Raw genomic sequence first — 14,994 nt, forward strand, 5'->3', positions numbered from 1 at the left:
AGCTCTGCCGTATAGACAGAGGGAACCACTAAAATAGAACATCCAGAGATACTCTTTGCTTTATATATAGGTAAAGAATTGCTTTTATTGAAGATTTGTGTTTTCTTTACATGGACATCAATTGGAATCAGAAGGTTCTTGCCATAATATTGGCTCAAAGAGAGATACCAGAGTTAGGGCAATCACTCTTGTTGGGAAGATACTTCTTTATTATCTAAGCATTCAGTCCTGGTCATTCCCTTCATCCTTGTGGATGCTGAAGTAATGGGCCCATTGGCTTTCATTAGAAGCCCACCTGTTCCCTCAGGAAGAAAGGGGAAGGGGTGGGTGTGAATAGGGAGCCTTGCTTGTCCTTGGTTACAAGTTCAACCTGTCCTGTTTGGAACAGCTTGCTCGCTAGTCCTGGGGCACAGTAATCACCCCGGGTTCTGCCTTCAGTCTAACCTCAAGCATCCTCTTCCCCCTTCCCCTGTTGGCTCCCCTTAGACCATATCTTATGTGTACCCCTTTGCTGTCTGACTGCCTTGTTTTAGCGGAGTGCATCCTCCAGCAGGATTTTGGAAATATAATCACATTTTGCATTGGAAGACACTTTGAGTGCAAATAGTTATTTCAAACATGCACATTTGGCAGGGCAATTCTATTAAAAAATATTTTTTACTGAAGTACCACTGCCATCCTATGTTTTATTAGTTTCAGGAATGCAACATAGTGATTGGACAATTCTACACGTGACTCAGCGCTCACTGCAAGTGTTGTTACCATCTGCCACTGCACGGCATTATTAAATATTATTGATGGCATTCTCCGTTCCGTACTGTTCAGCCCCATGTCTTATTTATTTTATGACTGGAAGTTTGTGTCTCTTAATCCCCTTCACCTAGTTCTCCCACTGCCATCCCCCCATCCCTCTGGCAACCACCAGTTTGTTCTCTGTGTTTATGAGTCTGTTTCAGTTTTTTGTTACTTTGTTTTCTTTTTTAGATTCCACTAAAATTCCACTTTAGGTAAGTCATACTCTATTTGTCTTTTTTGTCTGACTTATTTCACTTAGCATAATACCTTCTAGATCCACCCATGTTGTCACAAATGGCAAGATCTCATTCTTTTTTATGGCTGATATTGATATGGCTGATTATATGGCTGATATATAGTATTTCTGTTTAGAATCTCCGTATTGTTTTCCACAATGGCTGCACCAATTTACATCGCCAACGGCACGAGTGCTCTCTTTTCTGCATATCCTCATCAGTACTTGTTATTTCTTACCTTGTTTTTTTTGTTTTTATTTTAAGTAATCTCTACACCCAGTGTGGGGCTTGAACTCACAACCCCGAGATCAAGAGTTGCGTGCTCTACTGACTGAGCCAGCCACGTACCCCTGTGATTTCTTGTCTTTTTGATACTAGCCATTCTGGCTGGGGTGCAAGGTGATATCTCATTGTTCTTTGATTTGCATTTCCCTGATGATTACTGATGTTGAACATTATTTCATGTGTCCGTTGACCATCTGTATGTCTTCTTTGGAAAAATGTCTATCCAAATCCTTTGCTCATTTAAAAAAATTTTTTTTAGTGTTTATTTATATCTGAGAGAGAGACAGAGAGACAGTGTGCGAGAATGGGAGGGGGAGAGAGAGATGGAGACAGAATCTGAAGCAGGCTCCCGGCTCTGAGCTGTCAGCACAGAGCTGGATGCAGGGCTCGAACTTGTGAGCCATGAGATTATGACCTGAGCCAAAGTCAGACACAACCGACTGAGCCACCCAGGCACCCCTGTGTCTGCTCATTTTTTAGTTAGTTTTTTTTTTTTTTTTTTTTTTTTTAGGATGTTGAGTTCTGTAAGTTCATTATGTATTTTGGATTTTAACCTCTTATACATCATTTACAAATATCTTCTCCCATTCACTGGTTGCCTTTTTGTTTTATTGATGGTTTCCTTCACTGTGCAAAAACCTTTTATTTTGGTGCAGTCCCAACAGTTTAGTTTTACTTTTATTTCCCTTACCTGAGGAGACATCTTATAAATATGTTGCTAAGGTTGATGTCCAAGAGATTACTGCCTATGTTTTCTGTTAGGAGTTTTATGGTTTTAGTTCTCACATTTAGGTCTTTAAGCCACTTTGAGATTTTTTTTGTGTGTGTATGGTGTAAGAGAGTAGCCCAGTTTCATTCTTTTGCATGTAGTTATACAGTTTTCCCAGCACTATTTATTGAAAAGTCTGTCTTTTCCCCCATTGTATATACTGGCCTCCTTAGTCACAAATTAATTGACCATATACAAGGGGGGTTATTTCCGGGTTTTCTGTCCTGTTCTGTTGATCTATGTGTCTGTTTTTGTGCCACTACCATACTGTTTAGATTAATATAGATTTGTAGTATATCGTGAAATCTGAGATTGTGATACTTCCAGCTTTGGTCTTTTTTCTCAAGATTGCTTTGGCTATTTGGGTCTTTTGTGGTTCCATACAAATTTTAGGATTCTTTGTTCTAGTTCTGTGAAAAGTGGTGTTAGTGTTTTGATATGGATTACATTGAATCTGTAGATTGCTTTGGGTAATATGGACATTTTGACAGTATTGATTCTTTCAGTCCATGAGCATGGTATATCTTTCCGTGTGTGTGTGTGTGTGTGTGTGTGTGTGTGTGTGTGGTCTTCATTTCTTTGATCACTGTCTTATAGTTTACAGAGTATAGGTCTTTCACCTCTTTGGTTAAATTTATTCCTAGGCATTTTATTCTTTTTGGTTCAATTGTAAGTGGAATTGTTTTCATAATTTCTCTTTCTGCTACTTTGTTATTAGTATAGAGAAATGCAACAGATTTCTGTATATTAATTTTATATTCTGCATCTTTACAGAATTCATTTATTAGTTCTAATAGCTTTTTGGTGGAGTCTTTAGGGTTTTCTATGTGTAATATCATGTCATCTGCAAATAGTGATAGCTATACTTCTTCCTTACCAATTTGGATCCTTCTATTTTTTTTGCTTGTCTGATTGCTGTGGCTGGGACTTCTAGTACTATGTTGAATAAAAGTGGTAGAAGTGGACATCTACGTCTTATTTCTGATCTTAGAGGAAAAGCTTCCAGTTTTCCATCATTAAATATGATGTTAACTGTGGATTTTTCATATATGGGCTTTATTATGTTGGTATACGTTCCCTCTAAGCCTACTTTGTTAGTTTTTATCATGAAAGGATGTTTATTTTGTCAAATGTCAAATGCATCTATTGAGATGATATGGCTTTTATCCTTCTGTTTGTTAATGTGATGCATCACATTGATTGATTTGCAAATACTCAGTCATCCTTGCATCACTGGAATAAATCGCACTTGATCGTGCTGAATGGATGCTTTTAATGTATTGTTGAATTCTGTTTGCTACTATTTCTTGAGAATTTTTGCATCTTTGTTTGTCAGGTATATTGGTCTGTAGTTTCTTTTTTTGTAGTGTCCTTGTCTGGTTTTGGTTAATGCTGGCCTCAGTAAGAATTGGGAAGTTTTTTTTCCTTTACTGTCTTTTAGAATTTTGAGAAGAATAGGTTTTAATTCTTCTTTACATGTTTGGTAGAATTCACCTGTGAAGCCATTTGGTCCTGGACTTTTGTTTGTTGGGAGTTTTTTGATTACTGAATAAATTTAATTACTAGCAATCAGTCTGTTCAAATTTTCTGTTTCTTCCAGGTTCAGTTTTGGATGATTGTATGTTTCTAGGAATTTATCTATTTCTTCTAGGTTGTTCAATTGTTGACATATGACTTTTCATAGTATTCTCTTGTAATCCTTTGTGTTTCTGGGGTATCCATTGTTATTTCTCCTCTTTCATTCCTGATTTTATTTATCTAAGTCCTCTTGCTTTTTTTCTTGATGAGTCTGGCTAAAGGTTTATCAATGTTGTTTATCCTTTCTAAAGAACCAGCTCTTAGATTCATTGATCTTTTCTTTTCTTTGTATTTCATTTATTTCCACTCTGGTCTTTATTATTTCCTTCCTTTGGGCTCTGTTTGTTCTTCTTTTTCTAGTTCCTTTAAGGATAAGATTAGATTGAGATTTTTCTTGCTTCTTGAGGTAGACCTGTATTGCTATAAACTTCCCTCTTAGAACTGCTTTTGCTGTGTCCCAAAGATTTTGGACCATTGTGTTTCCAAACCATTTTTGTTTTTTAAAATTGTTCATTCATACATATTCATAGGTGAAAGACTGTAAGTTTACATACCAGGTGTCAATAGTAATTCTTTTTTAGTAAGGGGATTGTGGGTGATCTTAAAACATTTTTTCTGCTCATTGTCTAAATTTTCTGCGGTGAACACGTATTAACTCATAAGAAAAGCAGTCAAATTATTTTTTAAGTATACAGCTCAACAGTGAGTGATAAGAACTATCTATATTATTTTTCTCAAGAAGCTTTGACTGTTGAGTTAAAATAGATATTTCACCTGCTTGAAATCTGACCATAAAGTTACAAGGCAATTTTAGACAAATGTAGTAGAACTTGTCATAAACGGAAATAAACGTGTCCCCTTCACAGTTGTCACTCTGGAAGGCCTTCTACTTACCCCAAAGATACTATTTCCCAAAATGTTGTTTTGCTTTGGTGGTGGGGAATTTATATTTTGTTAATAATTTTCTTTATCAGACTAAGTGATAAATGTTCGGGGTATGAAATTAAAAGGATAAACGGAGCAATGTTTTCTGCCTATTTCCTTTTCTGATGATTTCTTTTATAATGGTTTGTTGCATGGCCGCGGATTCTTCCCTCTCTGGGGCTATGATGATAGTTTTGTTTTGGAAAAGTTTTCTTTTCCATGCCTCACATTCATTTCCTCAGTTCCAACCTGCCTCCTCTCCCTGCCACCATCTGCAAGAACCTTTCTCCAGATGTCTGATAGTCCAGCTTAATGGTCGGACGCTTAATAGTCAGAAACCAAAATTCTAACTGGAAGCCCAGAGTCCGTGGAGGGGGGGGGGGGGGCTTGTCAGCACTGAGCCTTGCAGGGGAATCTGGGCAGGATTTCTTGGCGAACAGCTTTCCCCCCATTCTTGTTGTCTTACCCTTGCTGCCTTCACTCCCAGGCCGGAGGTTCTCGGCACTGCAGTTTCTGAGCCTTTTTTTGGATTTTGTGGTATAAATTGGGTCGTTTCTCAGTTTGCCCACTGCTAGGCGAGGATTTGATTTCTTTGGGTCTGCTCAGTTACTACTTTTTCATCTACTTTTCAGTTTCCAAAATCCTATTGCTTCTGTCTCCTCCACCTCCCTCCTTGTTCTGTTTCCTATCCTTGTGGGTGTTTTCTTTTGGAGTGTTTTGGCAGGGAGCGTGTCTTTAAAAAAAAATTTTTTTTTACATTTATTTATTTATTTTTGAGAGAGACAGAGACAGAGCACAGCGGGGGAGGGGCAGAGAGAAAAGAATCCAAAGCAGGCTCCAGGCCCCCCGAGCCATCCGCACAGAGCCCGCTGCGGGGCTCGAGCTCACGAACCGCGAGATCATGACCTGAGCCGCAGTCGGAAGCTCAAGTGACTGAGCCATGCAGGCGCCCCAGGGACGGTGTCTTAAATTCACAGGGAGGATGCAGAATTCAGTGTACTTGTTCAATCCACCGTCTTACACCAGAGCTCCCTCAAAATATTTTCTGATCCCTGGGCCCCTTTTTGGCAGAACAGAGCTATTTAAAAAAAAATTTTTTTTTAACGTTTATTTATTTTTTTCCAACGTTTTTTTTTTTTTTTTTTTTTTTTTTTATTTATTTTTGGGACAGAGAGAGACAGAGCATGAATGGGGGAGGGGCAGAGAGAGAGAGGGAGACACAGAATCGGAAACAGGCTCCAGGCTCCGAGCCATCAGCCCAGAGCCCGACGCGGGGCTCAAACTCACGGACCGCGAGATCGTGACCTGGCTGAAGTCGGACGCTTAACCGACTGCGCCACCCAGGCGCCCCAACGTTTATTTATTTTTGAGACAGAGAGAGACAGCATGAACGGGGGAGGGTCAGAGAGAGAAGGAGACACAGAATCTGAAACAGGCTCCAGGCTCTGAGCTGTCAGCACAGAGCCCAGCATGGGGCTCGAACTCACAGACCACAAGATCATGACCTGAGCCGAAGTTGGACGCCCCATCGACTGAGCCACCCAGGCGCCCCATAGAACAGAGCTATTTTACAAGCTCCATGGGATATATAGTTCTCCACTGTAAACCTTTGCCTGTCTTGATCACTGACTTCATCGGCAGACATAGTTCTGAAGGACTTTCAACTGTTTCCAGAAATTAGACACGTCTTCCTTACCATGTTCAAGATTTTGCACAAGAATGTGCCCTAGGTTGTTGCTGGGCACTGGCTGAGAATACCGGGTACTGTGGCAGGCGAGGAGGGTGCCAGGAAAGGATGATGGAGTTCCTGAGTCAGACTTCTCCATGACAGTTGTTTCGGTGTGTGGCCCTTCCTGTGGACCCAGGAGATGAGAGAGGTGGGGTCTTTAGGTCTTATATGTAGATTGACGATGCCCCTCCTCTAGTTTGATAGGTTCCCAGAGCACAGGTGCCCTCAGGGGGTGTGAACACAGGTGCAGAAGATTCATCAGAGGAGGAAATTGGTGCTTAGCAGGTGTCATTTTTCCCTCCAGGCTCCTGTGACCTTTGATGACATCACTGTATACTTGCTTCAGGGGGAATGGATGCTGCTGAGTCAGCAACAGAAGGAGATCTGTGGTTCCGACAAGCTGGTGGCACCACTAGGTATGGGCCCCTGTTCGCTTCCCCACCGCCTCGGTCTAGGTCAGCATTCCAAATCATATCCGACTCTGCCGTACTGGAGAATTTTCTGTAATCCTACCATTTTTTTCAGGCCTGTTGACACCATTCGCCTGCGCAGCCCCTTATGTAACTTAACTGCACAAGATTCACGCACCACCCTTTCTCTCCATCTCGTATGTTGGCCAAGAGAAGTGGGGAACTGGAGCATGTCAGGGCTGGACCTTGATGCCTTACCATATCACACGGTGCCAGCAGGAAGCCCGGCCTGTGGTGGGTGGAGCTGCAGGTGGATTTTGTTTCAGGTGCCCACAGGACACTGGAGGTAGTGAGTGTTGGAAGCAGGAGCATCATCTGGCCTGTGGAGATCTGGGCCCAGGCCCAGCCCCCACCACGTGACTCTGGCGTGCCTTCGACCCGACTTTCACATTTTAAGTCTTGGTTTCCTTCGTAGGGCCGTTGTAGAGGCTTAAGGAGCTAAAGCCACTTAAAACTTTGTGCCCATGTAGGTGTATTTCACCTTTTCTATTTTCTGAATGTTCTTTCTCTGCTTCTGTGGGTAGACTTTCCGTGCCACGGACAGACGTGATTGTAATTCAACACGTGTGTACAACGTATGTGCTATTTTCTCAATTCACTTGGACGACCATGTGACACGCCTTTCTCTTCTTGTCATCTCGCCCCCCCCCCCCCGCCCCGTCTAAGGCTGCAGGAGCCACAGGCAGCTCTCTGTGGGCGCAGGGGCTACAGCGGGTTCTCCCAGGCCTGCCAAACCCAGTTTGAAAACTGCCGGTTCTTTTAAACCAAAAGTTGCAGAGTCGCGGCTCACGGGCCTCTATTCTGCTTTCATCACTTTTGCTTGGTTTCTCTACAATATTTTTTATTTTTTTAAGTTTTTTTTTTTTTAATTTTTTTTTTTCAACATTTATTTATTTTTGGGACAGAGAGAGACAGAGCATGAACAGGGGAGGGGCAGAGAGAGAGGGAGACACAGAATCGGAAACAGGATCCAGGCTCTGAGCCATCAGCCCAGAGCCCGACGCGGGGCTCGAACTCACGGGCCGCGAGATCGTGACCTGGCTGAAGTCGGACGCTTAACCGACTGCGCCACCCAGGCGCCCCGAGTTGTTTTTTTTTTTTTTAACATTTATTTATTTTTGAGACAGAGAGAGACAGAGCATGAACGGGGGAGGGTCAGAGAAAGAGGGAGACACAGAATCCGAAACAGGCTCCAGGCTCTGAACTGTCAGCACAGAGCCTGACGCGGGGCTCGAACTCCCGGACCGCGAGATCATGACCTGGGCCGAAGTCGGATGATTAACCGACTGAGCCCCCCAGGCGCCCCTAATTTTTTTAAGGTTACGTAAGTAATCTCTAGACCCAACGTGGGGCTCAAACTCATGACCCTGAGATCAAGAGTCGCGTGCTCTTCCCACTGAGCCTGCCAGGTGGTTCCTTTACAATATTTAATTTGTTAATATTTCACCATGGAGAGTTTTTACATGGAATTATGATTTCTGGTTTCTCTTGAAAAGCAGTACAGCCTGGCAGTGCTGACCCTGCGTTCCCCGAGGGGAGCGACAGCTGTACCCCCACACGGGTGGCCACAGCCTCCCCACCCGGCCTGCTTTCCTCAGTTACATTGTTGGCCTGGCCCCTCTCAGCATTTGGGTTTGTGAGTCTCTGTTCTGAACCAGGAGTAGTTTTCAAATCCTTTTAGCCTCAAAGAGGGACACTGTGCCCCTCACTGCATTCACTTAGTCCCCCATTCTTTTAGGAGCCTCATGGATATCTGAGTTTCCAAACCACCATGCTGAAGTATCAAGATTCCTACCTGTGCCCTTGACCAATTATCTTACAGTGCGGAGGGGGAGGTCCCAGACGGACCCTTCCTTAACGTTGTGACCGGGATCTAAGACTTCATAAGTGCTTCTCTCTGTTCCTGACTCAGGACCAACTATTGCCAACCCAGAACTGTTCTACAAGTTTGAGCGAGGGCCAGAGCCATGGGTGGGCAGTGCCCAGGGCCAGAGGAATGTCCTGAGCCACCATCCAGGTGAGTGTGGACCCGCATGGGAGGAGGGGTACTTAGCTGGAGAGAGGGGGCAGAAAGCTGGGCACCAGGACTCCCGTCTTACCCCTGGCCTCTCCCTGCTATCCTCCAGCTCACATGAGAATGCTGTCCTTCCCCAGTGTATCTGACACATACACATCATTCTCCAACATTCTCTTTATTTTTTTTAACCATTTAAAAAAAAATTTTTTTTTTTAACGTTTATTTATTTTTGAGACAGAGAGAGACAGAGCATGAATGGTGGAAGGGCAGGGAAAGAGGGAGACACAGAATCGGAAGCAGGCTCCAGGCTCTGAGCCATCAGCCCAGAGCCTGACGCGGGGCTCGAACTCACGGACCGCGAGATCGTGACCCGGGTGAAGTCGGACGCTTAACCGACTGAGCCACCCAGGCGCCCCTAAACCATTTCTTAATGTTTAAAAAAAATTTTTTTTAAACATTTATTCATTTTTGAGAAACAGAGAGAGACCGAGCATGAATGGGGAGGGGCAGAGAGAGAGGGAGATGCAGAATCCGAAGCAGGCTCCAGGCTCTGAGCCGTCTGCACAGGCTCCAACTCATGGACTGCAAGATCATGACCTGAGCCAAAGTCAGATGCCTTAGCCTAAGTGACCGAGCCACCCAGGCGGGTGTTTTTTTTTTTTTTTTTTATGTTTATTGTTTTTAAATGTTTTAATGTTTACTTTTTATGTTTTTTAATGTTTTATTGTTTTTAATGTTTTTTTATTGTTTATAATGTTTTTTATGTTTTTAATGTTTATTTTTGAGAGAGGGAGACACAGGGCACGAGCGGGAGGGGAGTCCGCAGAGAGAGAAGAGGGAGACACAGAATCTGAAGCAGGCTCCAGGCTCTGAGCTGTCAGCACACAGCCTGATGCGGGGCTCGAACCCACGACCCGTGAGGTCATGATCTGAGCCCAAGTCGGATGCTTAACCGACTGAGCCACCCAGGTGGCCCTCTCTTTATTTCTGCCTGAGAGTGTATGTTGATTTGCAGTTATATATTCTAAGTTCCACGACGGCATGACTTTGTCTTACTGACTCCTGTATTCCCAGTGCTAAGAACAATGCCTGGCACATAGCAGTTGCACATTAAGTAATCACTGAGTGAATGGACAGATGTCTGCTAAGTTCTAGGATTTATTTTGGCTCTTCTCCTTTGATAAGCCCGTCCTGTTGAGGGACTGGCTTGGCTAGAGTCAGGCCAGGTGACATCGTGTCATTGTATGAGGTGGTTGAGTTACCCAGCCCCCAATGCTGGAGAAAAGGGAGGCGGAACAAGCTGTTCCGGGAGTCGAATCACAGGAGTCTACTCTCCCTCACGATCTGTCTCAGATGGACCACAGGGAGCCCGAGACTTCATAGATACCAATTTGTTTTATTTTGTTTTCCAATGCTTGGCTCTTTCTTTTGAGCCTGCTTACTCTTCATTAGCCGCTTTGTGCTCCTGGGTGAGCTCCGGATGTATAGACTGGACTGTTGGCCTGGAGCAAGTACCAGGGAGTCCTTGGCCACTGGGCATCTGTGCTTATTATGCACAAGAAATGGCTCGAGGGGAGTTAGAGCTGCGAAAGCTGTAAGTTGCGTTTCAACTAAGGCGTGAATAAAGAAACTTCTAGTTTAGCTTGAGGAAGAAGATCTGTGTGAGTTGATGAGAGTTTTTGCCTCTTGGAAGGGCTGTGGTGTGGGAGAGGGCTTGTGTTTCTCTGGAGGGCTGACATAGCACCCCTGGGTGGAAAGTACTTACAAATGGATCGTGGTTTAAGGCAAACTCTGGGGACAAAAACTACCCAGGAGGTTGGTCGTTCCCTGGTTCCAAAGATGCGCGAGCGGAGTGCAGACGTCTGTGTGCCAGGGTACCATGGAAGGAGGTTCCTGCTGAGGACGGAGTTGCAGGATTTGGCTTTAATATCTTCATTAACTGACATTTTATCAGTTTGCGTTCTTATCCATAAATAAGCTTGAACTTCTGAAGATTGTGCCCGTATCTTGGGTTGCAAAGATGAAATTGCAGAGGTCTTTTTGGCCAAGCCAAAATTTAAATTAAAAAAAAAAAAGGGGGAGTTGCTTAAAGCTCCTCTGATTTTCTTCTGGGTCAGCTGAGGTGGGCCCTGGGGCGCTGGGGGTCTGGAAGAAAATTCCGAGTAGAGCCTGTGTCACTCTTGGGTGTGACTTCCAGCTTTCGTGTTTGATACACCGAGAGGCTTCATGGGTGGCAGTGGCTCTAACTACAGGACCTCAGACCAAATTCCACTGGTCTCTTTTCTCTAAAGGGAAAAACCAGATGGGCTGCGTGGAAGAAGGGGACGGGCGGAGTCCGGCCACAGAAGCCGGACCGTACCTGCCGCCTCAGAAGAAAGCCTGTCTTTCCCACTTCAGCACGGAGCCTGGCAACACTGAGGGAGACTGTACAGGAAAGAGCAAAAAACCCTTGAAACCCCGGTCTATCCAGAAGTCTTGGTTTGTGCAGTTCCCGTGGTTGGTCATGAACGAGGAGCAGACGGCTCTCTTCTGCTCTGCCTGCCGAGAATACCCGTCTGTCAGGGACAAACGGTCAAGATTAATCGAAGGTTACACAGGACCATTCAAGGTAGAGACGCTCAAATACCACGCCAAGAGCAAAGCTCACCTGTTCTGCGTCAATGCCTTGGCAGCACGGGACCCCATCTGGGCAGCCCGTCTCCAGAGCATCCGAGATGAATCCGGAGATGTTCTGGCCAGCCCGGAGCACCTCTTCACGGCAGATTATCCCATATTGTACCCCCCAGGGCCTCTGGGAGCCTATGAGAACATGGCCCAGCTCCTGCCTGGCTCCAGAGCTGAACTGGAGGACCCGAGAGAGGATGGAACAATTCCTGCATTGTATCTCGACTGCATTTCTGAATTGAGGCAAAAAGAAATTGCTGATGGTATCTACAGCGCCTCAAATGTTAACATTTTGTGTAATGACGCTGCCGAACCCTGCGGCCAGGTAATGTGTTTGTAATGATTGCTGTGTCTCCAGGGGAAGGATTCTGTACTAAGAACAACATATTTTGCATGACGATGATGGGGAGATCATAGTAGCTACGCCTGCTGCTAACATTATACTGTTATCATAACCTAACGTGCCGATAACGTAGTAGGCATTATTTTACGTTATGTGCCGATAACGTAGTAGGCATTATTTAGGAGTGGGGCATGCTAGTCAAGCGGCATTATTTTATGTGCTCTACGTGTATTATCTCATGTATTTAAGACAGCACCCCTGTTGTTCTCATTTCCTTTTGCAGACAACAAAACATAATTAGTGGGACAGAACATTCTAACTCCTGATATAAAGGGAACATCTAAATTCAGAACACTGATCTTTATCCAGAATCCAAAACAGTCGCAGAACTCAAGAAGATAATACACAACCACAAAACAACCACAGAACTCTTAAATACTTAACTTCTAAAAGTTTTTCAGCTTTGACTTTGGAATCAGGTAGCCCTTTGAAACTGTAAAATCTCTCCACGCCCATTCTCTTATGTAAGGGTTTTGATGCTGCCCTAAGGCCGGTGGAGCGGGTCAGATTAAACTTGTCTTGTTGGGAGGAAACAGCATCAGGGGGACTGACGTGGCCACAGTCCACCTGTGCCGGAGCGTGGCTGCCAGCTGGCACTCCCTCCCACCCCCTGCGCACCGGCAGGTCCCGAACCTCTCTGGCTCTCACCTTGCGGGCACTCAGTCGGTCTCTAGCTCTTTGCAAAGTTGGCCGCAAGGAAACTGCGTTCACTGGAGTTTTTGAGTTACGGGGTCCTTTGCCATTTCTCAGCTATTTCACACGAGCAGGATTTTACTCGAAGTCATTTGGAGTACCCCTCTACTTCCAACGAGAATAGCTCAGATGTTCCTCATCCCTAACATGAGAAGGGCCCAGCTAAAGTTAGTAAGCGTGGGTTTTTCCAGAATCTGGAAAAGCAACAGAGCTCATTTCTCTTCATGTTCATATTCCGTCTAGTGTTTGGTATTAGGAGCTAATAAATATGTCTAACCATTTATAATCTGAATTCCTTTAGCAGGAAGGCACGTGTAAACCTCGTCACTGAATATAAGCATCTTTCGTTCTTCTGTACGACTTCTTCTTCCTTCCCATCCCAGTGGGAAATCTTAGCAGGTGCTCCTGGAGGCAGACGGTCATCATTGTAGTCACGGATGAATAGAAGGCAGCCCCTTAGAAACTTACAGGGAGGGGTGCAGTCATAAGCTCTTCCAGGACCCCTGTTCTTCAGCACTTTTATTTCCTCCTAGGAGACCCCAGGATCAGACTGAGGCTCATTTGGTTTTTTGTTTGTTTGTTTGGTTGGTTTTTTCACCTACTAACTCTGGGCCTCGCAAATTTGCTTCTTTGACTTTGGCTGGGTACATTGCTGCCTCAGAGTACATCTGGGCCTCTTGGCAAGCCTCCCAAGAGAGACGGGCCTTGAGAAGGTCCTTACGAAGGACCTTGAAAGCATCCCGCTGGGTGTCTGGCATAAGAGGCGTGTTGAGTGACTGCTGCTCTTTGTTGCAGGATCCTTCTGAAGAGGGGCTGTTTGAGGAGGTTCCTGTGGTGTTTGAGGAGCTCCCGGTGGTGTTTGAGGATGTGGCGGTGTATTTCACCCGGGAGGAGTGGGGCATGCTAGTCAAGCGGCAGAAGGAGCTGTACAGAGACGTGATGCGGATGAATTATGAGCTGTTGGCTTCCCTGGGTAAAGACTCACGTAGACCCTTGTCTGCCACCACCATCTGACATGGGAACCCCACAAGGGCAGCTGTGGCTTGTGGCCATCTTCCCATTTCTACCCTCTCCCTGTACATTGGCGGAGAGAGATTATATTTTTTGTACCTCAGAGCTCTCTCCTGGCTTTGGGACGCTACTCACCCCCTCCCCACGCTCCCGCCCGTCCATCTTTCACCCTCCACCAGACATGCTGAATCCCTCCCACGTGCCAGCTGAACACCAGTGAAGGTCTCTGCTTTTGAGGGGCTGGCAGGTTTGGGGGAGAGACAGACACTTGAATAAGAAGCTAGAAAGTAACACAGGCTCCGTGAAAGAGGTTCGGGAAAAGTGCCCTGAGGCCGCTGAAGAAGAGTGATTTCATTTTGCTGGGCGTTGGAGGGAGGGACCAGGAAAGCCTTTACAGAGTCTGAAGTTGGAAAACCAGGCGGACGGGGAGAAGGAAGGGCGTCCAGACATGACAGAGGGAGGCATGGAGGCGCCCTCCCCTCTGTCTGTGCCAGGCCCGCGGCATCGCGCCCAGGGGCCGGCAAGGGCTGGTGGCCTTTGGCCGCGGTGTCACTAGGTTGGGCACCGGCGCATGAGGAACGCAGTAGCGTTTGTTACCTTCTTGGGACAGTGCTGTCTCTTGCCTCTGCTTCTTGTTCTCTTTGCTTCCCGTTCCTCCACCCAGGGTTCTCATGCGGCATCGAAATGGGAAGGCGACTTTTCTTCTTCTAAAGCTCTTACTTACTGACTAGCATATGTGATAACAGCAACCTTACAGAACGGGCGGCTGGACAGAACTCAGGAATCCCAGCAGCAATCTGTATCGTGACTTCCGTGGAGTAAGAACTAAGAATATCTGTGACTCAACTGACGTCCTAGCCCTTGGTTTATCCTGCCCTTTCATGCGCAGCCAAGATACGGATTATTTTCTGAACATTCCTGACCCGTGTGCTTGTTGTTCTCATTGTTCAGAATTTTTAAGTGGCTCTCCGAACATTCAGAAGTGATGTAAAAACTGGTTTCTTGTGTGATAATAGAGGTGTTGTAATCCTGCCTTAGGCCCCAGGCACTTGTACAAAGTATGCCTTCAAAGAGCATCACTACTTCTAGAACTGTTTATTTTTACTTTTTAAATATTTATTTTGGGGCGAACGGAAGTGGGGGACAGAGGACCTGAGGCCGGCTCTGGGCTGACAGGCTGACAGCAGTGAGTTCGATGTGGGGCTCAAACTCATGAACTGGAAAATCATGACCCGAGCTGAAGTCATATGTTCAACTGACCGAGCCACCCAGGTGCCCCTAGAACTGTTTAAAAGCAGTGAGAATGAAGGAGAAATTCATTTTTAAGAAATACACACCACGTATAAGAAGTTGGGTTTTCCTTGAAAGGAATGCACAGTAGTGACGTGCCTTGCCCTCAGAGCCCCTGCGGAACGTTGCC

General features: G+C 45.4%; 1 protein-coding gene across 2 annotated transcripts in view; it reads left to right on the top strand.

The window, feature by feature from the left end:
• Positions 1–14,994, top strand: part of ZNF862 (zinc finger protein 862) — a 38,061-nt gene that overhangs the window by 3,233 nt on the left and 19,834 nt on the right. Inside the window, exons 2-5 of one of the 2 annotated variants that reach the window (XM_043589838.1) lie at positions 6,621–6,732; positions 8,699–8,803; positions 11,095–11,792; positions 13,359–13,536. In XM_043589838.1, the coding sequence (XP_043445773.1) occupies positions 6,621–6,732; positions 8,699–8,803; positions 11,095–11,792; positions 13,359–13,536 (1,093 nt within the window). The remainder of the gene's footprint in view (positions 1–6,620; positions 6,733–8,698; positions 8,804–11,094; positions 11,793–13,358; positions 13,537–14,994) is intronic. The other variant, XM_043589840.1, reaches the window with a different exon arrangement.

The sequence above is a fragment of the Prionailurus bengalensis genome, chromosome A2 (genome assembly GCF_016509475.1).
Source record: "Prionailurus bengalensis isolate Pbe53 chromosome A2, Fcat_Pben_1.1_paternal_pri, whole genome shotgun sequence".
In the NCBI taxonomy this organism is placed as follows: domain Eukaryota; kingdom Metazoa; phylum Chordata; class Mammalia; order Carnivora; family Felidae; genus Prionailurus; species Prionailurus bengalensis.